The sequence below is a fragment of the Giraffa tippelskirchi genome, chromosome 12 (assembly GCF_054371585.1).
Source record: "Giraffa tippelskirchi isolate mGirTip1 chromosome 12, T2T-mGirTip1v1.2.pri, whole genome shotgun sequence".
Classification (NCBI taxonomy): Eukaryota; Metazoa; Chordata; class Mammalia; order Artiodactyla; family Giraffidae; genus Giraffa; species Giraffa tippelskirchi.
In genome coordinates this window covers 9,635,045-9,662,714 of record NC_137286.1, presented here as the reverse complement: position 1 = coordinate 9,662,714, position 27,670 = coordinate 9,635,045, and the positions used below count along the sequence as shown (strand labels likewise).

At 49.3% G+C, this 27,670-nt stretch overlaps 1 protein-coding gene across 13 annotated transcripts in view; it reads right to left on the bottom strand.

Annotated features, from left to right (window-relative positions):
* Window positions 1–11,010: 11,010 nt before the first annotated feature.
* The window catches only part of SYNE3 (spectrin repeat containing nuclear envelope family member 3), a 97,772-nt gene continuing 81,112 nt past the window's right edge, over window positions 11,011–27,670 (bottom strand). For all 13 annotated transcript variants that reach the window (XR_014071854.1, XR_014071853.1, XR_014071852.1 and 10 more), the window contains 3 exons: window positions 23,045–23,194; window positions 21,754–21,792; window positions 11,011–13,473 (listed from right to left, as the gene is read on the bottom strand). Coding sequence is in view for 7 of the 13 variants with exons in the window: in XM_081552000.1 (XP_081408126.1) it covers window positions 13,273–13,473; window positions 21,754–21,792; window positions 23,045–23,194 (390 nt within the window). In the remaining 6 variants the exon portion in view is untranslated. The remainder of the gene's footprint in view (window positions 13,474–21,753; window positions 21,793–23,044; window positions 23,195–27,670) is intronic.

Below are 27,670 nucleotides of genomic sequence, written 5' to 3'. Positions count from 1 at the left end.
AGCACTAGAAAGTAGGCTCCAGGAGGGCAGGAGGTTAGTGTTTTGTTCACCATTTTATTCATACCCGACCTTAGGTATTCTTTACTTAAATATTCTTTCCTTAATTATTATTTTTTTAATGTATTCATTTATCTAGCTGTGCCTGGTCTTAGCTGTGGCATGTGGGATCTTCAGTTGTGGACCTGACCAGGGATGGAACTGGGCCCTCTGCTTTGGGAGCAGCAATCTAAGCCACTGGGCCACCCAGGAAGTCTGTACATGTGTGCTGAGTCACTTCAGTGGAGTCCAACTCTTTGTGACTCTTTGTGACAGAGGACTGTAGCCCGCCAGGCTCCTGCATCCATCAGATTTTCCAGGTGTGAATATTGGAGTGGGTTGCCATTTCCTTCTCCAGGGGATCTTCCTGACTCAGGAATTGAACCTGCGTCTTGTATGTCTCCTGCATTGGCAGGCAAATCCTTTATCGCTAGCACCAGCTGGGAAGCCCACAAGGGAAGTCTTCTTGACTTATCGATGATCAAGGACTTGAAAAGAGTTTAAGACTGAGGATTGATAACAAAGAGAATGGAGGAAGAGACTTGTGGGTAGCCCTTTCACAATGGATATTGAGTGTAAAGGTGTGGGCGGGCTCTAGGAATGTTCACCAAACGTCTGTCTATGCCAAAGAGGTTCCCAGTAACCAGGTGAACAAGGTGGTCCATCCCGTGGACATCATGCAGCCTCCTCCTCCAGCTACCCCTGTGCCCACTCATGAACCACTTGGGCACGGTGGCAGGAATGGGGGTAGTTAAACTTCTAATTTGATTTTCAGCCTCCAGGACATCAAGTCAAGATTATGAATGAAACAGGAAAAATGATAGAGCATAGAAATAAAAAAAAAAAGCTGATTAGTGACGTGTTGCTAAGCATGCCCCTGTTTATAAAGAGGTAGCTGCATTAGATGGAGGGTGATCTTATTATTTCTGCTATGGTTTCTGCTTGGAAGTTTAGATATGGAAATGGGAGTGTGCACAGATATGAAGTCTTCAGAGATGTGGACTGCAGGGCACCGAATGGATTTTGCTCCTTCATCACTCATTAAACTCCTTTGCAGGATGCCTTCCTGTAAGGCAGAAAGGAGAAAGCTAAAATGACATTTCCCAACTCCTTTGCTGCCAGGTTCTAGATATGACCTAGGTTTTTGCTCATTCAGATTCTCCTACACAACTCTCAGTACGGAAGGGAAGTGTGGAGGAGACAGCCTCACGTGGGGTATCTGTTTTGCCACTGAGGATGTCATGGAGACCATGAGACTTCACTCAGTAGCTTCCTGGTTTGGCAACTTCTTACCATCATAAGCGCCTCTTTCTTCCTCATGGAAGAGGCAGAGAGTTTCCAAGGGCAAAACTATTCCTGGATTCTCAGACTACAGCACACTACTTCAGTTTTTTCCAACAATTTTGCAAACCACTTTATTTTGTTGTTGTTGTTCAGTCGCCAAGTCCTGTCTGACTCTTTGTGCCCCATAGACCTAATATCTCATAATGAATGCTTTCTCATACTAGTTAGAGTGGATTCTATTGCCTGCAACTGATTCCTGATTCCAGAATCTCCCCCAACAAGTATTTCTAGGACACTAAGGCAATGGCACCCCACTCCAGTCCTATTGCCTGGAGAATCCCACGGACGGAGGAGCCTGGTGGGCTGCAGTCCAGGGAGTCGCTAAGAGTCGGACACGACTGAGTGACTTTACTTACTTTACTTTACTTGCAAGCCCACAGGGGACACCCCACCCCCTAGCAGTTGTTACAGGGAAGTACTTTGGAATCAAGCTAAGTATCCTAGAAACTCCAAGTTCAAATGGCTAAAACATGACACTTCTTCTGAACCTGCCTAGCATGACTGAGGAAGCCACTAGGAAGGGAGTTGAATAAATAGCTCCCAATATCAAGTGTTTATTCTGTGCCAAGCCCTGTACAAGCTCTTCAGTAAAGCCTCATTCATCCTCACAACCACATCCCTTTGAATCACTCAGGAAGACTGAAGAAATTTCTCAAGGTCGATTGAGACTGCGACGTGGTTGCTGAGAGCCAAACATAGATCAGGTTGCCTCCAATCCTGCTCTGAGAACACAGTCATCCCCATTTTAAGCATTCACATTAAGGGCGAAAAAGTATGCCCATATTTTTTTCCAAGGCCATAAAAATCTATATTTAAAAAAATTATTTTGGAGTAATTTTAGAAAAGTTGCAAAAAGAGCACAAATTTCCCATATATCCTTCACCTGATCTCATCTAATGCTCACATCTTACGTCACATGGGAAATTTGTCAAAACCAAGACACTAACACTGGCCCAGTATTATTAACAGGGCTATAGACTTCATTTGCATTTCATCAGGTGTTCGGCCAATGTCCTCTGATTATTCCAGGATGCAATCCAGGCTACCACCTTCCATTTGGCTTCCTTTTTTTAAATTTTACTTTCCATTTTGTCATCTCGTCTGCTTATTCCAAAGCAAAAGGGCCTCAATTATTTGCACATGCTCAAGGATGGGAAAATGTACCCTGCAAGTGAGAGAGGCCATGAGGCAGGACAATTTGGAACAATTATCCTTGATGTCCATTGGTAAAGGAGCCCTCCTTTTAGAAATTGGCAGCAGAAGCCGCAATGAAGACCAAGCGGGAGCCGGGAGCAGGTCCTAGGATGCGTGACTACGGGCAACAGCCATACCAGTGATGGAGCCCTCGAGCAAGTGGCCCATCTCAATGTGTAATTGGAGGAAGCAGGGTGGAGAAAGGTCATGGCAGGAGCAGTTGGAGCCAGGGTTAGCGAGACGGTGACAGAACGGGCCAAGGCTAAGTAGTGAATAATGTCCTCACCAAGGGGTTTCCACAAAAGATGATGAATCTCTCCAATTAAACATGTCATGGCTGGGCTTGGAAGCCACATATGAAAACAGAGGTAAGATAATTACTTCCATAGCATGCCCGGTTGTGGGAAAAAGAAAAAAAGGCATAGTCATAAAAATGAGTTAATCATCCAGCCAGGAGTAGGAGAGAGAGTTCTGTAAAGGTTTAGAAACCATGCGTGTGTTTAATGTAACTTTCACAGTGGGTTAGATTCCCCCAAAGGTGTGAAATTAAAACACAAGAGACTGAATCTAGTTTTCCCACTGAATCAGTGTTTTAATGCTGAAGCTTCCGACCCACGATTTGAAGCCTCTGTTGTAGAAATAAACATGTATAGCATGCTTAATTACCATATATGATGCCTGGCATACTATTCCATTATGAAAATTAAAGCTTCTTAAGATCAGGAACACCATGACCAATTCTATATTCACCTAAGTGGCAAAGGATATGCTTTATTTTTTTGAGAACTCATTAGGAGATTAGGAGAGAGGGGCTTCTATATCTCTGGCCCCATGATTGTAAGGGTTTGTTCAAAGGTATGTGGCGGGGGCTTCCCTGGTGGCTCCAGTGCAGGAGACATGAGTTCGATCCCTCGCCCAGGAAGATCCCACATGCCTCAGGGTACTAAGCCTGTGTGCCACAACTACTGAGCCTGCATTCTAGAGGCCACATGCTGCAACTACTGAAGCCAGTGCCCTGTGGCAAGAGAAGCCACGCAATGAGAAGCCCATGCACCACAACCAGAGAGTAGCCTGGAGATGCAGCAGCAAATACTCAGCCAAAAAGAAAAAAAGAGGTAGATGGCCTCACTCTGAGACTTTAGCCGGTGGGTCCTGAGATGCCTGGTGGATTCGCTTCTTTCCGTTCTAAGTTCCTTGTAGCAAACAAATCTTGTTCTTGTCGGAGTCTGACAGTGAAAAGTCATCCTGTCTCTTGTCACTAGTTGTGACAAAAGGGTGACCTATGGCCACCAAGGACCCCCTCTGAACAGGACAGTTCCATTCTTTGATCTTTGTCTGCAGAGCTGCTCTACCAAGTTAAAAACTCAGATGTAGAGCACAGGGAACTATACTCAATGTCTTGTAATTACATATCATATAGAAAAGAACCTAAAAAAGTATATATGTGTGTATATACAGAATCACTGCTGTACCCTTGAAACTAACACAGCATTGTAATACAACTATATTTCAGAGAGCATTTTTTAAAAAGAAGAAAATAAAGTTAAAGTAAAGCATGTAAAGATCAGGGTGGGGGGAACCTCAGAGAACGATTTCAACAAACCCTAGGGCATGTGCTATGGAACCCAGTCCTGAATCTAGAAGGTTCCAGATGTTTCTTGTTCACTGTCTGGATGCCACTTAGGTTAAGGAAGAGTCTAGAACCTGGTTCTACCTTTTCCCAGCGTTTTGGGAGTGAGGGATTACAGACACATCACTTCTCTCTCTCCTCCCAATAGGTGAGGGAGATTTCTTAAGATAACAAATTAGAAAAACTATTACATGCATTATTAAAACAATGGCAGATTTTTTTAATGTGGGGAATAAATTATGCAAGGGACAGAGACTTTCTGTTTCTTTTTCGGGGCGGTGGGGTGTGTGTGGTTTTTCAGCTGTGCTGGGCCTTCATTGTGTTGACTTAGTTGCCCCGCAACATGCGGGGATAGAACCTGTGTTTTTTGCATTGGAAGGCAGATTCTTAACCACTGGACCACCAGGGGAGTCCTAGCCTTTCTGTTTCAAATCCTTCTCATGGAACATGTTCTAGACTGAAGTGCACACATCTGTGCCTTTGTCAGCATATTCTGAACCTAACTTTCTCTTTTCTTGGCAAGCTGGGGCCCTAAATTAGGAGCCTTCATCAACTGGGTTTCCTTGCTGGTTTCTTAAGACTTTTCTTGGAAACTGGGCTCGGGATTGCCCTTCTCCTGATTCTAAAAATGTGTCCTCTGCCTGCAGCTTCCAATGTGCTGTGGGTTAGGAAACCAGATCCCGGAGCCTAAGAACTGTTTGTTAAACAAACCATCACAATGGGGCTCTGATCCAGGGGGTTGGGAGTAGTGTTAGGAGAAATCTTCTGTGAGTTCCTTGTGCCTGGGTCTGTTTGGGGCCATTTCTCTACTCAGCGTGCATTTTGGAATTTCTAAAATTTGCTTGGCCTGTCCCCACCCCTGACCCTGTGACCCAGGAGGTCTGGGGAGATGCAGGCAGAGCTATAGAAGATGCTTCCCAGCTGATGCAATGCTCACAACTGGACTGAGAGATGCTATTGCCTTGACCCCAACCCCTGCATAAACCGGGCATTCGTTCTGCCTGGAAATCAGGGTTCATCCCTCAGTCGGCATTGGCTGCACGGCGTCTTTCTCCTTATAACCTCTTCAGACACACTCCTTAACCTCAGAAAAAGAAACCTGCAAACCACACAACGCTTCATAGACCAAAATAGAGATTTTTATTTCCAAACATAAGGCGCATACATTTTAGGAAACATAAAGCAACCACCAAAACGTTGAGCCATCTTTGAGAACACAGCCATTTCCAACTTGAACAACAGGAAGGGGACGGAAACTTCACGCGACTTTAAAACAGAACACAGAGGAGAAATTCCAAGGGCCCTGAGTCCCTCCTTGTCCCCAGCAGGGAAGGCAGGGGAGGCTCTCGGCTGCTTTTGGACTTGATATGAACCGAGATAAGACACACATGTTCCAAGGCAGTCATTGGGCTCCCCCTCTGCTTGCCTTCCCAGAAAGCTTAATTTGATACAAATGCGTGTTTCACCAGCACAAGTAATACAACAGGAGTGAATATGGTCCCCGTGCCTACTGTTTACATAGTAGGACATTTTAAACAACAATAACAAGTTAGTTTGCTTTTGACAACAAAACCTATGGACACAGCATCTACACACACACACACACACACACACACACGCACACACACACCTGGCCGTGCCCTCGCCTGGCTCGCCCTGAATTAACCAGACCACTCCAGCCACATGAATAGCTGGTCGCTACTAGGCTAGTGTCCCGGGTTTCAAGGGCAAGGATGGGCTGATTTTTGCCTCTGTGGACTTGACTGATGGTAGACAGACTGCAGGAAGGCGGCGATGCCTCCAGGTGGGGTTCTGGGGAGGTGTGGGGCCCTCTGGTTCCCAAGCCTCGACTTGGGAGAGGGGGACAAGAGAAAGTAACAAACCCATCAGGCTCATGTGTTTTGGGATAAAAGGGCTGGTCCTCTGGATTTGAAATGGGGGGCGGGGGAACAGTGATACCTCCAAAGCTCGTACTAGAAACTTGCCATTTTTCCTGCTTCTGTCATCTTAGGTGCTCAACATATTCTATGAACAGCCACTGGTTTCTTCCTTCCTTTCTTTGGATTCCGGATACATTTTTTAAAAAATTAGCCAGTCCATTTATTGGTTAAAAATAGATGGTACACTCAATAAACAGGTTATTTCTAGCCCTATGATGACCGTGTTAACCATGTATACACTCAAATCTTGCCTTAAACCTTTCCTGGAAGAAAATATGGAATGAATATACATAAGCAAATAAAAAGAATCAAAGCTGATCCTTCCTCAGAGGAGTCCTACAAAATCAAACATAATTGAAAAGAGAACGCAAAGCTAGTCATTCCTCATCCACATACATTGAGTTCATAAATGTTTTAAGAAATAGTGGTTGAGAGCAGAAAGATGGACAGAAGCCAGCATTCTCGAGCTGTTATTTCCTGTTTCGTTTTTTTGTTTAGCCTCTTTGAACATCACGGGTTTCTAATAGACACAAAGACACACAGAGTAAGATAGAAATGGGCAAACTAGGACCCAGTGAATGAATTCCTCCTCTCCGAGCAGGTTTTGTGCCAGCCCAATAAAAAGAGAAGGCATGTTTCCAAACCAGCCTCAGGGAGTTTTTCAGAAGGCAGAGACCTCAGGGGCCAGCTGAGCTCCCCTTTGTGTGGAGACCAGCCGGTGGCTCCCCTTAAGAGGCATAAAATGCTGGAATCAGGGGACACATCCCGGGTCCAGCGTGGTCACCCTGAGGGTCCCAGAGACCACAGGCTGGTGGATCTGTTGTCCACAAGCCCAGGGCAGGAAACAAGGGCTGTGCCTCTGTGCTTCTGGGTGGAGAGGAGTGTGTAGAACACACCCACTCCCCACCCCCACACACACACACGTGTACACACACATACCACATTCACATAAAACTTCCTCTGTCCATTTCTTCCTCACCCATGAAACTTCTAGAATGTGCAAGGCCACTGCTTCTTGAGAGAAAACGCCTCTTTCTTCCCTCCAGTAGAAGGAATCAGAACAGCTCTGCAGGCAGCCACAACCCAAAGCCGACCCGGCCCTCCAGCTGTCCTGCAGAGGTGGTCTATTTTTCCAGGGAAGGGAAGCACCCTGCCTCCGTCTCCCAGCACGTCACCCTGGTGTTGCCAGCTCCCTGGGGGAGTGGGCATCAGAAAGAAGTCCTGCTCTGGGACATGATCCTCAACTAGCCACCATGAACACGTGCTCAGTCGTGTCCGACTCTTTGTGACCCTAGGGACTGTAGGCTCCTCCGTCCATGGGAATTCCCAGGCAAGAATACTGGAGTGGGTCGCCATTGTCTTCTCAGGGGATCTTCCCAACCCAGGGAATGAACCTACGTCTGCTGCATCTCCTGCATCGGTGGATGGATTCGTTACTGCTGAGCCACCTGGGAAGCCCTTCAACTAGCTAACCGGCTGCCAAAGCTGCAGCAACCCAGGCCTGCCAAGGAAAGAAAAGCAGCTGAGGCTGGAGAGAAGCCTGGAGCCAATCATCCACGGTGCAAGTCCCAACTCGCCCACTCGCCCACTAGCTGGTTGCTTTTAGGCAGGCCGCTAACCCTCTCTGTGCTCTGGTTTCATCATCTAAAAACAAGACCAGGATTTCATGCCATGGGCTTCTGGAAGAAGTCAGGGTCCACTTGCAGGTCCTCAGCTTGTTTCTTCCCTCTCATTTCCATCAGAACAGGAAGAAGGGCTCCTCCCTGAGCTCTGGTTGCCGAGCTTAGAAGTCAACTTTCCTGAAAGGAAGCCTGGGGCCTTTTGGGAAAACTGAGGTCCCTCTGTAGGATTACCAGCCCCTGTCTGGACAAGGTGCTTGGGTACCGACCTGTAAGCCGCTGTCCCGTTACCATGACAACCAAAAGGCAGGCACTGGAGGATGCTGAATAGGCTGACTATTCTTGGAGGCTCTGGGTGCTCTGCATGAAGATCTGGTTTTAGACGGTGAGCTTTTGTCTCTTTAATTTGTTTTAAAAAAAAAAGATTTCTCCTTTCTCACTTTGACAAAGAGAAGGCCTTTCTCTTATAATTGAAACTGAGGGAGAAATCATGGTCTAAGTCTTTTGAATCTGCCCCTCTGCTGGAAGCGCCGTGGGCTCCGTCAGGCGGATGCTGGGAGCCGCCTGGGCTGTGTCCTCCCACGTTCTGTTTGGGGGCTCAGCTGGAAAATGGGGGGGGGCCTGGAAAACTCAGAAAGCTTCTCTTTCCAGGATTTGTGCCCAGGAGTAACTCAAGTTCCAGAAGAAATTAAAGCAACTATAAATTTCCTGGGCTGAATTCAAACACAAAAGTGTTAAAAAGCTTATCCCTGGGTCTACACAGACAGGATGGGGTGGGGGCTAGGGGAACTGCCTTTGCACACACTCTGGTCAAGAAAGGCACTTGATTTATTTGCAAGAAAGTGAGTCTAGAACTGTCCTGAGTACGGAAGAAAAAGCTACGATGCCTCATGAAGGGGGAAGGACTCGAAGGAATCAGGGACCCCCACCACCTGGGGAGGCAGGTGGGGCACAGTGTTGGAAGGTCATTCTCACCCCTCAATGACGAATGCCCCTAAGTTCTGCTGACAGAGCATGAAACGAAGACACAGAGGCTCAAGATGACTAGGGCAGAGACACCTACGTGATACCCCAATCCACTCAACCCCTCCTTCTTGCTAAGAGATGCCCGTTTTGTTGGGGGGATATATTTCCAGATTTCTTGCAGATGTCAAGGAACCATGTCACATGGTTTTGACCTATGAGATGCTAACAGAAGTGTATGGATGGGGCTTCTGGGAAAGCTCCTGAAAATTTTCTAGCCAGCTCATTCCCCTTCTTCCAACTGGAATCCAGATGAAAAATCTGGAGGTAGAGCAAGCATCTTGGGCCATGAGGTAATCATAAGGAAAAGAAAAGAGAGCCACAGAAACCTTGTTTCCGACATCCTTGAAGTGAGGAAATGATGCCAACAGCTGCCCAGCTCTTGACTTCTCAGGATGAGGGATGAACAATATCCCCTGATTTAAGTCCAAGTTGGTAGAAGAGGAGGTTCTGACATTTGTGGCTGACTCTAGAGGAGAAGGCAATGGCAACCCACTCCAGTACTCTTGCCTGGAAAATCCCATGGACAGAGGAGCCTGGTAGGCTGCAGTCCATGGGGTTGCTAAGAGTCGGACCCGACTGAGCGACTTCACTCTCACTTTTCACTTTCTTGCATTTGAGAAGGAAATGGCAATCCACTCCAGTGTTCTTGCCTGGAGAATCCCAGGGACAGGGGAGCCTGGTGGGCTGCCGTCTGTGGGGTTGCACAGAGTCGGACACGACTGAGGCGACTTAGCAGCAGCAGCTGGAGAGTCTCCCTCAAGACAGAAGCCTGCCATCATCTTCCCAGAATATCTAACATTTCAAGTAGGGATGGGATGTTCCAGGGTTAATTTCCCCTTTTACCAGGGGCTGCTGGGAGGTGGCAGGTGACTCACCAAAGGTCACAAGCTCTTAACACCAGAGCTCCAGTTCCACTTTGCTCAGCCCTGAGCAGGGTCACTCTGTCACCCAGTGGGTGCAGAGATCTACCCCTACCTCTTGAACGAATTCTCTGAATTCACTGGGTGAGCAGGAGCTGTCAGGACCTCAGTTTTCTCATCTGTAAAATGGGCAAAAAGTTGGACCAAGACAGTCTATACAAACACTGGCAATTTAGCATTTCCTACTCCATCTGCTTTTCTGAAAAGTCCTGTGTGATAATTCAGCCCATCACCTGCTCTCTGGGGTTAGTTTGTCTCCCCCAGGGCCTAGACTAAAGGGAAGTGATTGGAGACACCCTAATTTTAAAATTAAAAAGAAGGCTAGAATTGAGAGTTTTCTGAGGGGACTAGGATCGGGTACAAGGATGTCAAACAGGTTTTTCTCACATGACAAATGTGAGTGATTGGCAGCAGCTGCCTGGACTGGTTTTGAGAAGGACTGTGAGGTCCTTTGAGGTCCTTGGGGAGGGGAAGGGCTTGGTGGTCGATTATTGATGTCTGCCACGGATGCAGCCATGGGGGTAGATGCCCATGTATTTCATGCTGAACCTGAGCCCACTGCTCACAGCCTCATCACCTCTCCTCTGTTGCTGACCCAGACGGGTGACAATCCTATTGGAGTGAGAGGAACAGGCAGAGCCCTGACTCCAGTAGCTGAGTTCCCACGGGAGAAGGAATTAGGGCACAATCCTGATTGGGCCAGGGATGTGAGAGGCTTGCTGGAGGTCACTGTGCTGCCCCTAGTGGGACACGCAGATAACAGACCCTCAAAGGAAGCCATGGATTCACAGAGCAGGCAGGGACCTCTCCCCACCCCACCTGCACTGCCCAGACAAGGCCACCTTGGGGGCAGGGAGTCCCTCATCAGGGGGTCGAGAGACAGCTAAGGAGAGTAACAGCAGCTTTGATCAGGATCCCCTGTTTCTGTCTTCCTTCCCCTCCCCTTCCCTCCCCCCCTTCTTCATCTTCCTCGTCTCTCTCTCCGTCACTTTGTCTCTCTCTCTCTCTCCCTTCCTCTCTCCCTGTCTCTGTCTCTCACACACATTGCACGTGTGCACGCACACACACGGAAACACACCACTGGGCTGGGCAGTGAACTCGACGCATCTTACCACCTCTCACACTCCAGGGGACAGAGGAAAATAAACACCCGAAGGTCCCACCGCGACACCCTTCTCAAAAGGCACGTGAAAGCTCTTCGAGGTTGGTCCTCAGGAAGCTAGAACGTCATAAAATTCATAATTATCTGCACCTACTTTAAGCAAAAGAGATAACACTTGAGAAGCACCAGTACATGATGGTTATGTCATATCACAACTGTCTTTATATGAAAGTAATGAAAATATCAATTCTCTTTTTTAAAAAAAAAACTTATGCAAACAAGCTCTGTGGTATCAAAGTTTAAAAAATATAAGTTCATTCCCTCCCGCCAGCCCATACATTACAGTTTCTCCCTCCCTGACACGTAGGACACGTGACCCAACTGAATTCATGTCACTCGAGCCTGTTTGAAGTTACAGATTTGGTGGGGCGTGACCGTGAGCCGGGCACCACCCAGAGGCAGCAGTGACCAGGATCGGCTCTGGCCTTAGCCGCCGCCGCTGCTGTGTGGCTCTGGGTAAATTACTTCCCCTCTCTGGGCCCCCGCCTGCGTGGAGATGTTCGAAGGCCCCGCCACAGCGCTGACTTTCTCAGGCTGGACCGACACAACCCAGTGAGGATCTGGGCTCAGCCGCCTGGGCCCGAGGTCTTGGTTCACGCAGCCCCAGATTTCCCAGGAAAGCCATCACCCGTGGAGAATGGCCTTGCGTCTTGGTCTCTAAATATCTGGAGGAAACTGTGTTTTCTAAGTCAGCCTGGAGGTCTCCTCTCTGCGACCCTGTTTTCCTGCCCCGTGAGTGTCCAGCTCTTCCCACTTACAGGGAGGCCTGGGTCACTGAGCCGAGAGCCCTGACCAGAGGGCAGTGTAGGGGTGAGGGGCACGGTGCTGGGGGCCTGGACCCCTGGGGTCTTCAGTTTCGCCTCTGTTTAAAGGCCTTTTTGGGCCTGTGACCCTGATTTCAAAGGCCCGAGGAATCCCCTCTTGGTCTCCGATGCGTAGCTGAATAGAGAAAATCAATCGGTAAAGAGTGGGCACAAGGAAACTTTAGTGTTGATTTGGGGAAAATAGGAGCCAATGATGAAACACTTAGGAACCATTCCAGAACTCCCTGGGGAGGAATGGATGTATTAGGTTGGCCCAAAATTTCGTTTGGGTTTTTCCATAAGATGTTACAGACAACCCGAATGAAATTTTTGGCCAATTCAATATTTCCAGCTTCAAGGCCCAGGTGGCTCATGGGCCCAACTGCCAAGCCCCCGCAGGAGGGCTTGGTTTGGGGCATCTGGACCCTGGGTCCCTCATGGGCACATGTGTGGGACATTCGTGGCCCAGAGGACCCAGCTCTCTCCAAAGTCCCTTCTGGGAGGAGGAGAGAGCCCTTCAGACTGGCTGAGCTCTGCAGATGACCCCTCCTCTCTGTCTTGGACCCCCGATCTCTGGTCCCTGGTGGATCAGATGCTTCCCTCTGTCCCTTCAGCCAGAGCCGTAGATGATGAAAAACTCAGCCTCAGCGCGACGGAGGTAACACATCTTTCCGGCGCTGTCAGGCACCTGGGTGCTACACACAGTGTGCTTACCCTTCTGCATGGGAATCTTAACAATAAGCTCCTTCTCCTTCATTTTCTCCCTGAGCAGAGCAGAGAACATGTGTAGCGTGACCTAACCATTCCCTGAAGACTCAGACCGTGGGCCTTCTTCACTGGTCTGGGCTATTCAAGCTCCTCGAGGTCCCCCTTCTGCTGTGCTTTTCTTAGCTCTGGGTCTGCTCTTTGGAGTTCTTCTTTCCTCCATTAATCTCACTCTGTCACTTTCCACTTTTCACCGCAGCTCCTGGGCCAGCCTGGAATCAGCCCTTTTGCGGCTTCTCACCCACAGCATCTAGTCTGCGATCACTCTGAAGTCTAGATGAGCACGGCTGTTCTGACTGTGCCTAGACCAAGAGTCACCGGGCTCTGAGTGAGGGCCAGCGCTGTTCTGTGTCGACGGCTCAGAGTCCTCTTCATGAACATCTGGACATCGGACTTGGTTTCTGGACAGGAGATGGCCATACAAGCGACATGTTCTTGTCCCTGCTTTCCACGGCTGACTGCAGACCAAGGCCAAAATGCTGCAAGATCCCATCGGACAAAAACACTGCTGGGAATTTTCCCAATGACAAATAGAGGTCATATGTGAAATGATACATACTGAGCATTTACATACGGAGCATGTTAAAAAAATGGCTATGCATTATCCCCTAAGTCACATGTAGTACACATTTAGTATAAATAGACTGAGACAACACTGTATACAAAAGTAATTTTGTTCTGGGAACATCGATATAGTATTTACATGGATGCAGCCCAGCAGGCTCTGGCCTGCCTTTGTTTCCAGGTCCCCCAGCATCTTCCAGAGGAGGCTGGGGCTGCTGGAAGTTTGGAGAAGAGTGTCCCCCGAGTGCCCCCAATGGGGGGAAGGAGGGCTAGGTGGGTGGGGGGCCGTCATAGCGGAGCATGAGCATGAAGGAACGGGCGAAGTTGTTGGCCAGGAAGCAGCTGCGGTTCTCTTCCCCGACTGGGAGCAGGAAGAGCAGCAGCAGGAAGAGCAGGAGCAGCAGCTGCAGGGGGAGCGCCACGCAGCACACCTTCCGGCAGAGAGAGCCGAGCCCTCGCCACCGCGGGGTCTGCAAAACCAAAGTGGAAGACGTGAGTGGGCTCGGGGCTGGGGGCTCAGGGCTGGGCACAGGAGGGGAGGGGAGGGGAAGGCCCCCAGGCGACATGAGGAGCCACACTGGCTCCAGGCTGATTCTCCAACTGCATCCGGCCTCTGTGAAGTGGGGCTCACAGTTTTCCCATCTGTGAAGTGGGACTAATGTCCGTTCTCCCAGAAACAAAGATCTCTGGTTTTCTCAAACCACTCAAGGCAAGAGAAGAAGAGGATAAAACAGTCACAGGCTTTGTCCGTTGTCACAGCAGCAAGGACTCCCCTGGTGGTCTAGTGGTTAGGCGCCTGCCTGCCAATGCAGGGAACACAGGTTTGATCCCTGATCCAGGAAGATCCAACATGCTGAGGGGCAGCTAAGCCTGTGCACCATGACTACTGAGCCTGTGCTCTGGAGCCTGTTCTCTGCAACAAGAGAAGCCACTGCAGTGAGAAGCCTGTGCACCACAACGAACAGTAGCCCCTGCCTGCCGCAACTAGGGAAAACCCACCCAAAGCAATAAAGATCCAGCAAAGATAGAAATGAATGAATGAATGAATTTTTAAAATAGCAGCAACAATGACCAAAGTCCCCCTGGGCCTCCGGTGAAGCTGGTTTCACCCTGACCTGGGGCCCTGAGTGTGAAAGTCACGTGGCATCACCACTTGGGCTTTTAGGGTCTTTCCCGGGAGCTGATTTGGCCTCATTCTCCAGCTCAGAGAGGCCTCCAGACCAGTGCCAAGAGCTCAAGGTGATGGGCAGAGGCCAGCTTTTCTTCAGCAATTCAAGATGGGCCCCACCAGTGACCATCACTAACTCTCACTTGGCAATGAGCTCAGTCCCTCAAGGTCCCTCTCACTGATGTGGAGCCACAAGCTGGTTGGCTTCCCCTCCCTGGGTTTCCTCTAGAATCCAGGGGCATCTCCCTGATGCTCTAGGGAGTCTTAGGGCATCACAGATCCCAGGCTGGGCTCCGCCCACACACTTTGAATATCTTCTTCACTAAGTTCTCAGTGCCGAAGCACTGAGTTAGAGCCCCAACACACTTCCCAGGAGTGCTCAGAGGCTGTGGACAGCTCCTACCCAGGGACAGGATGGTAGTGGCTGGGTGGGGCTGAGTCAACATTGTTTCTTCCCCAGGATGGTGCTGCATGTGATGGTGAGGCCTCAGAACTGTGTTATTCCAGCCCCCTGGCTTGGTTTTGGGGAGTCCCAGGTGGTGCAGTGACATAGAATCTGCCTGTCAATGCAGGAGATGCAGGAGATTTGGGTTTGATCCCTGGGTCAGGACGATCCCCTGGAGGTGGGGACCGCAACCCACTCCAATATTCTTGCCTAGGAAAATCCCATGGACATCGACAAAGGAGCCTGGCAGGCTATAGTCCATGGGGTTGCAAAGGGTCGGACACGACTGAGCAACTGAGTATGCACGCATGGCTTGGTTTTGGACCAGATGGCGGTGAGAGCATCTGAGCTGGCCTTTTGGAGGCAGTTTGGTTAATCGAAGAGAAAAACCTCTGGATGAAACAACTGGAGTGAGGGGTGCTCTTGTCATTACTCAAGCAAAAATGGAGCCCCATTCAGCAGGAGATATATGGACACAAGGCTTCCTTCCCTGCCTTTCCTTTCCTCATCTTTCCTCATCTGACATCCATGCACGATCCAGGCTCTTCTGTGTCTAGGACAGAACTAAGGTCAGTGATGGTCCAGAGTGACCCAGAGGCATGCAGCTTGGAAGACTGTGGTCAGGATGCTTTGCTTATATGGGGACTGGGGTTTGGCTGGACGCAGGGAACACAGTGAGGTCAGCTTCAGACACCTTGAGTCCAAGCAGTCTCCCAAGTTGATGCCCTTCAGTTCTGGGCCTTGAGACTGAAGCTGAAAGGAGGGACCTAGACAAGAAATGGATCAGAGGGTGTGAGAGGCCTAGAGTCGGGGACCAAAGCTGGCGGGAAGGAACCGCCAGGGAAAGAGTGAGTCATGGGAGGGAAAGTGGCCCTGGGGAGGCTGGAGGATGCCACCGTGTAAGAAAGAGGTGCTGTATTTCCAGGGTCGCTGAGCAGTTAGGGCTCATTTATTACAAAAGAAATGAGAGCAGCTTCACAGGTGAGAAATCCCTGCAGCTACCACCTTAGTCACGTGATCCAAGTTAGCATCTCCAGTTCTGGGGTGGGGGGCGTGTATCAAAATCGCACTCTCCCAATAAGATGCACTAAGAACACAGCATCACTTCTAGAACATTCTTTCCAGAAATTCACAGCAAGGAAATACCCCAGAAACCCAAAACCTGAGGGACATTCTACAAAATATCTGGCCTGTACTCAAGAAGGTCAAGGTCAAGAAAAACCGAGGACTGGTCCCAGGAGAGGAAACTAAAGTAGTATGATGACTGAATGCAATATGTGATCCTAGACTGGATCCTGGACTGAGGGGAAAAGGCTGTAACAGACTGTGAATGGTACATCCCCACAGAGGGATGTTAGTCAGTGGTACAAGGAAACGAAATATTAGCTGCAAAAAGACACGGAGGCAACTCAAAGGCATATTGCTGAATGAAAGAAGTAACGAGATCAGTGGTTGCTAGGGGCTCTCGGGGAGGGCAGAGGGATAAAGAGGAAGCTCTGGGGAGAAGAGTAAGGTGGTGACACTAGTCTGCAATGTCACTATGCACCTGTCAAAACCCATAGGATACGCAACACAAAAAGTGCACCCTAATGTCAACCATAACTCTAGTTAACAATGATGATTTAAAAAAATTTTTTTTTTTAATTTATTTGACTGCACCAGATCTTAGTTGAAGCATGGAGAATCTAGTTCCCTGACCAGGGACCGAACCTGGGCCCCCTACATTGGGAGTGCAGAGTCTTAGCCACTGGACCACAAGGGAAGTCCCAATAATGATGATTTTTAAAACATCGAATCAAGGATTTCCCTGGTGGTCCAGTGGTTAAGAATCCACCTTCCAATGCAGGGGATTTGGGTTCAATCCCTGGTCAGGAAACTAAGATCCCACATGCCATGGGGCAACTAATAAGCCTGTGCACCCCAGCTACTGAGCTTGAGCACCTCAACTAGAGAGAAGCCCATGCACTGCAACTCACACCCAACAGAGACATAAATAAATTGCTGTTGTTCAGTCACTATGTTGTGTATGACTCTTTGTGACCCCATAGACTGCAGCACACCAGGCTACCTTGTCCTTCACTATCTCCCAGAGTTTGCTCAAACTCATGTCCATTGAGTCAGTGATGCCATCCAACCATCTCACCCTCTGTCGTCCCCTTCTCCTCCCACCTGCCTTCAGTCTTTCCCAGCATCAGGGTCTTTTCCAATGAGTCACTTCTTCGTATCAGGTGGCCAAAGTATTGGAGCTTTAGCTTCAGCATCAGTCCTTCCAATGAATATTCAGGGTTTATTTCCTTTAGGATTGACTGGTTTGATCTCCTTGCTGTCCAAGGGCCCTCAAGAGTCTTCTCCAGCATAAATAAATATGTTTAAAAACAAAACAAAACACTGCAGCTATTGTGAGAGAAAGTTATTGCCTAACATGGAAAACTCACTAGTGCTTGCTTTCCTAGATTCGGTATTACAATATTCCATCTGCTTTACCAGGCTCATTGTGAGGAGCACTATTATTTTATACACCACTAAGGAAGAAAAAAGCCAACAGCGAAGATGGAGCATCTGATTGGAGACCCCACATAAGGCGGGGGCACCGCAGGGCTGTGCCTTCAGGGCCAGGGAAACTGAAGGCTAATCTCCCCCACACTGAAACGGGAAACAAGGAAATCCCAGGTCTTATATTGGCACCCGGAGAGGGCAGGAAACAAAACTCTGCCCTGAGAACTTGAACCGGAGGCCGGAGCTCCCAGAGCTGGGTTGTCTAAATTGGCACCGTCGGTGTGGTCCAAAGGAAAACAAAACAAAACACAGCCCACGGGAGGTCCCTGGTGGTCCAGTGGTTAAGACTCCCCGCTGCCACTGCAGGGGGTGTGGGCTCCATCTCTGGTCAGGGAACTGAGATCTCACATGCTGCTGCATGGTGCAGCCAAAAAAAACCTCCAAAATCCAACCCTCAAGCAGAGGTTTTAATTTAAAGAAACCTTAGGTGGAGAGTGTTCTGGGTGGCAAAGGGAAGCAAATTCCAGTCCTTACCGGACTATAATAAGAAAGGCTTCCCTGGTGGCTCAGATGGTCAAGAACCCACCTGCAATGCGGAAGACCAAGTTTGATCCCTGGGTCAGGAAGATCCCCTGGAGAAGGGCATGCCAACCCACTCCAGTATTCTTGAGAATACCGGAGAATCACATGGACAGAGGAGCCTGGTGGGCTACAGTCCATGGGGTCACAAAGAGTCGGATACGACTGAGCGACTAACAACAGCAACTCCAAAGATGTGAAAACGTGAAAAACTACAAGTCTTAAAACCTGTGAAATAGGGGCAAGTGAATAAAATATCAATTTCCAGTTTCTCCCCATCTGGACCCACCTCCCAGAGCCCACAGCATGGAATGCAGAGTGGCATCTGCTCTCCACGCCTGCACATGGGCCTGTGACCCCGCCTAGTTCACCCCGGTAAACGCAAACATTGGCGAATCCACTCCTCAACTCGAAGGCTGACTCAGGTAGGACCGCTCCCCTGCACCAAGGCAGGAATTCAGTTGACTCACAGCCCAATCGCAACTCGAAAAGCAATTGACCTTTCATGCATCTGAAAGCTGTAGGCAGACATATCCGGTGGCACGGAGCTGGCAAGTGTGTAGGCAGCTGCAAGTTTAATAAATCTTAATTATTCTGTTTATATAAACAAGCAGGCTGAAGCCACTGACGTAGCTGGAGCTTTCAGTGGCTTGGGGCACGGAGAGAAAAAAAAAAGTGTGGAGGGCCGACGGCTCATAAATAATTAGCTTTGGAGCAGGGTGGTTTTTTTTCCCCCTTCCCTTTAGACTAAAAATAATATACGAAATGTTTTTAAGTTGGCAAGATTACAAGCCCAGAAGACAGTGTCTAGTTTCTACCTGTCAGACCTGCGTGCGCCTGTGCACACCTGCACGTGTGCATACCCTCACACACGCGTGTGCATACCCCACCCAGCAAACAACCTGAGAACCGCACCAAGGGGAGGACTCCACCCCCACCCCCATCTCCACTCCCAGAAGTGGCATTAGCCCTCTTCTCTCTGAAAAAAGAAGCAGGACATTGTCTGCTGGCATCCAGGTCCTTGTTTACGAAGCAATTCAAAAACTGCTGGTTTATAAGAGCTCTTAGTTCTGAGGGCCTGCATTTCATTCATTGGAAAACCATGGTTAAGAGCCTTGCGAAGGGTAACACACACTAATGGTGGATCTTGGATGCAAATTGAGGGCATAAAGCAAAGGTTCTCCAAGTCTGGTCCCCAGGGCAGCAGTATCAATATCACCTGGGACCTTGCTGGAAACGCAGATCCTCGGAGCACCCAAGACCTAACGCACCAGAAACTCTGGGGGCAGAACCCAGAAATCTGTGCTTAAAAAACCTGTGATATAAAGGGGCCCCAGATGGCCTCTGAATATTGGCCTCTGGGGTTCCTTGCTTCTTCACAGGGAGCTGAGACCCAAGAGCTCAAAAGCCAGCCAGCACCAAACTCAAAACTTTCACACATCCGTTTGATTTTAAATGCAGCCGAATAAGCAGATTTGGGGGCCATTTAGAGCCTGCGTGCTTTGCGTATTCCACAAAACTGAGTCCAACATCTGCCAGCCAAATCCTGCATCTGCGGCTTCCTTGGTGGCCCAGTGATAAAGAATCCGCCTGCCAATGCAGGATACACAGGTTCGATCCCTGATCAGGGAAGATCCCATGCGCCGCTGGGCAACTAAGCCTATGTACCACAACTACTGAGCCTGTGCTCTAGAGCCCACGAGCCACAATTACTGAAGCCCGTGTGCCCTAGAGTCTGTAGTTTGCAACAAGAAAAGCCACTGCAATGAGAAGCCTGCACGCAGCAACTAGAGAGTAGTCTGCACAGCAATGAAGACCTAGCACAGCCAAAAATAAACAAATAAAATTATTTGAAAAAACACCAAACACACCTGTAGCTGTAAAGACCACAAGCCACTGCGCTCCTCGGACATTCCCCGGCCAGAAACACGCTATTGTGCTGGGCAACACCAGCTGTGGGGAGAGCCTTTCTCCCAGTCCCCCTCCACCCCGCCCATGCCGCTGGCATGCACAGCCTACCCTGGCAGGCCTTCGCTCTGGTAATTTATCCCAGGTACTTGCAACAGTGCTTGGTACAAAGTCAGAGCTCAGTAAACACCTGTGAAGTGAATCAGTGACTGAGGAGACAGCCTCAGTTCACAGCCTCAGCTGTGAACACTCTGTATGAACCCGGTTACAGGCTCCAGGGATGGGAGCCTGCCCTGGAGGGCTGGTGTCAGCCAGCCAAGCAACCCCCCCCAACTCAAAAACACCAGGGGGCCCAGAAACGATTCCCCCTGAACTCTGGCCTGGGAGCTACTTAGACAGGGGCTCCCAACCAGAGTGGGGCTTAACGGGCAGGAGCTGGAGGCAGCCTGGACACCCAGCCCTGGGCCCTCAGGTGCCACCAGGAGTCACAGGCTGGGCTGTTTGGTGACCCAGCCTTCATGATGCACTCCCCTACTTCACGAGAAGCCCTTTGCTCTTCTAAATTAGGGGAAACGGGGGCTTCAGGCTCTTCTCTCAAGAAGCAACAGGGCTCACATGATCTTCAAAATTCGTTCATGAAGTCAATAAAGTCAGCGTTGATAGTTCCATTTTACAGATGGGCAAAGAAAGTCCCCAGAGTCAAAGCGGCTTGCCCAAGGCCACAAAACTGGCGGACGCCGGGCCCAGAGTACAGCATTGGTCTGGTGACTGCCCTGTCCAGTCCTGGGGACACATACTATCCTGCAGATGGAGACATGAACACCAGCTGGAGACCAAGACGTCCAGGTGGGCAGAGCCCCTGGGAATACAGACTCCACGGCCCGAGAGATCTTGAGGCCCCGGGGCCCTTGGGAGCAGAGCACGCCGGAGGCTTATGTCATCATGAGCCAGTGCTCGGCAGGACAATAAGCTAGGACTCAGAGGACTTCCCTGGCAGTCCAGGGGATAAGAATCGGCCTGCCAATGCAGGGGACATGGGTTCCATTCTCCGTCCGGGAAGATCCCAAGTGCTGCAGAGCAACTAAACCCGTGCGCCGCAACTACGGAGCGTACGCGCTGTGACTCCTGAAACCCAGGTGCCTAGAGTCCATGCTCTGGAACAAGAGACGCCCCTGCAATGAGAAGCCCATGCACCCCCACTCGAGAGCTACTCCCGCCTGCTGCAACTAGAGAAAGCCCTCACACAGCAACCAAGACCCAGTGCGTCCAAAAGTAATCAAATACAATTTCAAACTGGAACTCCTCCAAAGCAAGCCTGCTCTCAGAAAAGGTGGCACCGGGGATGCCAGGGCACCCTGGACTTTCCCACAAGTGGGGAGAGCCGCCAGGCCCAGGGATGCCTTCTCCAAGGCACCGTGTGGAAGGTCAAGGGTGGGCTTCGAGTCTGAGGCAGAGACCGCTCAGGAGCCGTGCGCCTCCAGTGAACACATCACTGCAGTCTTCTCATGCCTTGCTTCATTCATGCCTAGCATGGCGGTAATGATGCCTGTTGGATGTCTGGGCGATGGTAACATGAAACGCCCTAGGCATGACCTGGTAGAGTTCCTGGCACAGAGTGGATGGTCAACAGGTAGCATTTACAGTAACGATCATTATTCCTCATTATTCCCGTAAGTACGGCTCTTACTGCCATGGCTCTGGCCGGCAAGCCCCCAGGGAGGGGCTCTGAGCACTTCTCAGAGGCTGGCAGTGGAGACACCGGCTGGTGGAACATGACTGGCACAGCCCCCCTTCCTCTTTTGGCTCCCAAGAACCCCAGATGTCGTCTACTACTCAGGTGGCCGCAAGGTCCAATGGCCTGGAGTGGTCCAGGTCTCCCTGGACCATCCCGATTTACACCTATTGTCACAGCATAATCACTAACCGTGTCCCTGCTCACATCCCCTGAGTCCTGTCTCAGCTGAGTACACGCTGTGCGTCCCGCAGAACAAGGACTCCCAGGGCCAGCACAGGGCAGTCAAGAGCCGAATCCCCAGAAGCATTCCTCATGGAACCTTCCAGAAAGCCGAGGGGTCCTGCCCCAGCATCCCAGGCCCACCAACCCTCCAGACGCCCTGCCCTCTAGCCGTGTGGAGCAGACGGCAGACACTGTACCTTTCGGAATCCAGTTGGCTCCCCTGGAGGACTCTGCGTCTGTTATTTTAAGGCAGGAGAGGAAAAGAGGAAAGAAAAAAAAAAAAGAAGTTAAGTGAGTGAAACTTAAATCCCAGCAGAGCCTGTAATGGAATATTCATTTTGTCAGGGGAGTGTTTCTTTAAAACTTCTGGTCATCTGGACAGGCTGAACCAGCAGGTGATTCAATTTAATGAGCTTTTTAACGCACTTGGGGCCCAGGTGGGATCCTGTCTGGGAAGGCCTGGGCCAAGGCCACGGGCGCACCAACCTGCCTGGGGCTGGGCTGACACCTAGCGGCCAATGCAGCTGCTTTGAGGGCCGGCAGAGCTGGAGCCCCAAAGCTTGGAGTCTGGGGTCTACGGGCCCTTGGGGCCCTCGGTGACCACCCCACCCACCCTTTCCTCGGACTAACCTCCATGCCTCAGTTTCCCTATCAGTTCTCAGGGGATAATAACAGTACCTCCTTTATAGGGCTGTAATGAGGATATAGCATTTAATAAAGGCTATTACTAGTCTAGCTGTTACTGTTTTGTGTGAGACGGTGGGCCCCTGGGGGGCTTTCCAGGTGGCGCTAGTGGTAAAGAACCCACCTGCCAATGCAGGCGACATAAGAGACGTGGGTTTGATCCCTGGGTCGGGAAGATCCCCTGGAGGCGGGTACGGCAACCCATTCCAGTATTCTTGCCTGGAGAATCCCCATGGACAGAGGAGCCAGGCGGACTACAGTTCATGGGGTCGCAAAGAGTCAGACACGACTGAAGCGACAGCATATACGGGGAAGCATATACCCCAGAGGAAGATGCTTCCTCAATGTCACAAGCAGGTTAGTGGAGGAGGCGGCCTGGATCCCAGGGGTCCTAGCCCCCACTCCAGTGTTCCCTGTGTCGTGCCTCCATCAAGGTGTGTTTGATGCTGGCTCTGCCCCTGGCTATCCGGGTGAACCCGGGTGAGTTTTTAACTCCTCATAGTCTCATCCCCCTTCTGTAAATTGGAGATGCAATTACCCTGCTGGACGGCTGCTGTGAGCACTGAATTGGGATGATGCACATAGAGGTTTCAGGTTGGTAGAGCAAAGCTGTTGTTTTGGAGCTCACTGGGTGGCAGAATGGCCAAATGACAAATTGCAAGTCAAGTGCCTAGGACCCATGAGTCTCCATCGCCTCTCCCTGAGTGATCTTTTCGGTCCGGTCTGTCGAGGTATGGGGTGGAGTGGATGCAGATTGAGCTATGTCTCCCCAGGGCCTGGGATCTGTGCAGCCTTAGCACCTACCAGCAGGTGGCTGGAGTCCTTGAGCTTGGACTTGTAGAGCATCCACCGGTAGCGTAGATCCTCTAGCTCGTCCGAGGACCCGCTGGCTGGCCTGAGACGAAGGAGGTTTTCGAAGAGATGCTGACCTTCTGGTATTCGAGCCTCCAGCTCCTAGAGGGAAAAGACAGGGTCACGTGCACCTTCCAAATGGCTGAGGAGGCCCCACCTGGCTAGTTAGGAGGAGCCAATCAAATTCCATTTGCAGGGGCAGCCAACAGAACACATAAAGGGAGAATCTCACTGTGCAAATAAATGGAAGCCAAGGCCAGGAATTCTCTCTGCAGCGTTGCAGAATGGACTTCTACCTGAAAGAGGAGCTGCCATGCTGACCTCTACGGTCACTTCCAACTCTCGTGTTCTATTATAAATATGACATAGGTTTATACTATGCATAACTAGGGAAAGCGAAAGTCAGTCATGTCCGACTCTGCGACTCCATGGACTGTAGCCCGCCCGGCTCCTCTGTCCATGGAATTCTCCAGGCCAGAATACTGAAGTGTGGGTAGCTGTTCCCTTCTCCAGGGGATCTTCCCAACCAGTTATTGAGCCCAGATCTGCCGCATTGCAGGCAGATTCTTTACCCACTGAGCACCAGGGAAGCCCTCCGGCATTCTAGAACCAAGCTCTCCAGAGGGCTTGCCATAAGAGTTATCCGCATTATAAAAGCTGTCATTGGTTATCGACAGAGGAATGGATGAGGAAGATGTGGTACATACATACAATGTAATATTACTGAGTCATTAAAAATTATGAAATGATGTCATTTGTGGCAACATGGATGGACATAGAGACTGACATACTGAGTGAAGTTAAGTCAGACAGAGAAGGAGAAATATCATATGACTTCCCTTATGTGTGGAATCTGAAAAAAGAAATGATACAAATGAACTTAGAAAACAGAGATAGACTCACAGACTTAAAGAACAAACTTGTTGCTAGGGGGAAGGATGAGGGGAAAGGGTAATCAGGGAGTTTGGGATGGACATGCACACACTGCTACGTTTAAAACGGTTAACCAACAAGGACCTGCTGTAGGCACATGGAACTCTGCTCAATGCTATGTGGCAGCCTGAATGGGAGGGGAGTTTCGGGGAGAATGGATACATGCGTATGTACGGCTGAGTCTCTTCTCTGTTCACCTGAAACTATCACAACATTGTTCATCAGCTATACCCCAATATAAAATTAAAATTGCTTTTTTTATAAAAAGCTACCACTGTTGAATACATCTTTCTATCGGCATTTTTACTGCTGGAAGAGTGAGGTTGGGACTGGGCAGATTTTTTTTTATCAGAATACAGTACTGTGTTCCCCCAGGATGGCATCTTTTATCCTCAGGACTCCTGGGAGGGAGTGCGATGTGAGGATATGATCTGGGTTCTAAATCCAGGAGCCTGAGTTTAAATTCTCGCTTGGGATCCAGAATCTGTCTCATGCCACCAGCTGCATGCTACAGGCACACAGCTTAGCTTCTCAGAGCCCTCGAGAGTGGGGACTCTACAAGAACAAAGAAGCTTAACCCGGGGAACTGCAAGTCATCTCTGACATGCCTGGGGTTGGCTGGTGGTGGCAGGGGATGAGAGGAGTGGCTGAATATGAGGTAGGAGGTAGACAGGGAGGACTAGGTAGTTGGGACCAAAGTTCCCACTGAGGACAAAATATTAAAAACATTCTTAAGGCATCATTGGACAGGAGGCCTGGCGTGCTGCAGTCCATGGGGTTGCGAAGAGTCAGACACGACTGAGAGACTGAACTGAACCGAAGGCATCAAAGAGTTAACAACAACAACAAAAGGAGTGAGGCAAGATATGTGAAAGGTTAAGATGCAGAGAAGTAAGCCCAGTGTTCAGACCTCCTCTTGCACTTAGGATAGTTGCTAATCTGGAAAAAATAGCTGTGAAACAGATCTATGCTTCTGGCAGCCTTGCAGGATTCAGGAGACAAAGGTCAAAGTCTGTGCCCTACAGAAGTGGAGACTCTGAGAAACCGCTGCCTTTAGCTGAGGCCCCTAGAGGTGAATAGGAAGTAAACCCACACCTTATTTGGATTTGCAGGCCAGTGCCAAGTCATCTCAGGAGTTCAGCGAGCTTCAAGTTTTGAAACTGGATTCAGTGGTTCTAGATTAATAAAAGCCCCCACTGGCCTGGCTGTTGCAAACAAAATCTCCTCTGAAGGAAAGATTATTCTTAATCTCAAATTATTCTCACACCTATTTGTCAAACACACTATCCAGCACACAATCAAAGCAGTCACAGACAGATATAAGACTCCAAGAAGAGGCAAAAACTGGGACTTCCCTGGAGGTCCAGAGGTTAAGAACATGCCTGCCAACGCAGGGGAAGTAGGTTCTATCCCTGGTCCAGGAAGACCCCACACGCCTCGGACCAACTAAGCCCATATGACACAACTACTGAGCCCGAACTCTAGGGCCCATGTGATACACCTAGTGAACCCACATGCTGCACCTACTGAAGCCCACGTGCCTAGAGCCTTGTTCTGCAACAAGAGAAACCACCTCAATGAGAACCCTCACACCACAACAAAGAGTAGCCTCTACTCACCGTAACTAGAGAAAGGCCGTGCACAGCAACAAAGACCCAGTGCAGCCAAATACAAATAAAACTAATGAATTAAAGAGAAAGAGGCAGAGACAATACACACAGACACAGGCTTGACTTGAGATACTGAAATTATTAGACACACTCTCTAAAACAACTATGTGTACCGTGTTGAAAGAATTAAAAGACGAGCTGAAAAATTTCAGCAAGGACCCAAAAGCTGTGAAAAGTGGCAAAGCAGATTTTAAAAAGCACCAAGGAGAATTTCTAGGGCTGATAAATGAAATATTAAAAGCTAAGAACTTAATAAACACGTGAAATAGCAAATGAGATACAACTAAAGAGAGAATTAGTAAAGTGGAAGATAAGTTAGAAAAAACTATTCAGAGAGTAATATAAAAAAGCAAAAGGATGAAAAAGTACACAAGAGACAGTGAAATACTTAGTGAGAAGAAAGAGCCTGTGTTTAAAAGGCATCTCAGGAGGTGAGGAAACGGAGAACAAGGCAGAGGCCGTATTTTGAGAGATAATGTTGGAGAATTTTCCAGAAAGATCCCAGGCCATAGATTCAAGAATCCAGATGAATCTCAAGCAAGAAAAATAAAAATAAAACCAAACTCTAAGGTATTAAGGTAAATTTCAGAAAAAAATAGGAAAAAGAGAGGTAGATTGGGGCCTGATTGAGCAAGGCTGCAGGTGATAAACTCGGGAAGTTGAACTCTATCCTGAAAAGTTTTCATTGTTGGGATAAGGTCATATTTAGGATTCTGAAGGGTCACTTTGGCTACAGAATGAGTCATTACTGAGATGGGAACCCAAAAAGAAGGAGGGAGGCCAGCTTGGAGGCTATTGTCAAAGTCAAGGTCAAAAATGGTAAGTGTCTAGATGAAGACAGTGGTAGTGAGGGGAAACAGAAACAACGAATATCCAAGAGGTGGCATCAAGAAGGACTTGGTGACTGATTGGATGTGGGAGTGAAGGAGAGAGATTTGTGGTAGAAGGACTGTCTTTCCACCCCCCTTGCCATATCCATGCCCTTTGCAATATGGTCTTGCAATACTTCCCATCAAGAAGTGGAGTCTGTTTTCTCTCTCCTTGAATCTGAGCTGGCATTGTGACTTTCTTTGTCTAACAGAACACAGGAGAAGTGATGTGCCAGTTCCTAGCTTTGGCCTGAAAAGGCCTGCACGTTCCCACTTGCTCTCTCAGACCTGCCCTTGCTCTGGGAAGTCCAGGCTATCCCATAGGAGGATAAGAGATGTGTGGTCCATCCCAAGCTCGTCTAGACTAGCCCCCCAACCTCCAGGAGTACAGCCATCCTGCTAGTCCATAAATCAGGGAGCCCAGCCAAGATCAGAAGCGTTGCCCAGTGGACCTCAGAGTAAACTGCCAATCTTCAGAATCATGAGTTAAACAAACAGCTGTTCTTTTAAGCTACAAACTGTTGGAATGGTTTGTTACATAGCAAGAGTTAACTTATTAAGAGTCATGATTAGTGGTGATATTTTCCAAGTTGGGGAATACAGCAGGAGGCTTGAATGAATAGATGGATGGTTCTCCCATAATACTGGAAGCAAAAAAATTTAAAAACTAGTATTTATGACTTCCCTAGTGGTATGGTGGATAAGAAACCACCTGCCAATGCAGGGAACACAAGTTCGATCTCTGGTCTGGGACGATTCCACGTGCTGCGGAGCAACGAAGCCTGTGAGCCACAACTACTGAGCTCGAGTGCTGCAACTACTGAAGCCTGCACACGTGAAGGCCGCACACGTGAAGCCCGCACACATGAAGCCCGCACACCTAGAGCCCACACTCCACAAGAGGAACCACTGCAATGAGAAGCCTGTGCACAGCAACTAGTGAGTAGCCCTCACTCGCTGCAAATGGAGAAGGCCCACGCACAGCCATTAATAAATAAATATGTCTTTAAAAAAAATTATTATTTATACATAAGCCATAACAGCTCATAAGCTAGGTATGTGCTCTTTTTTTTTTTTTTGAGAACTCTCTTTGGGGGGCAAATCCT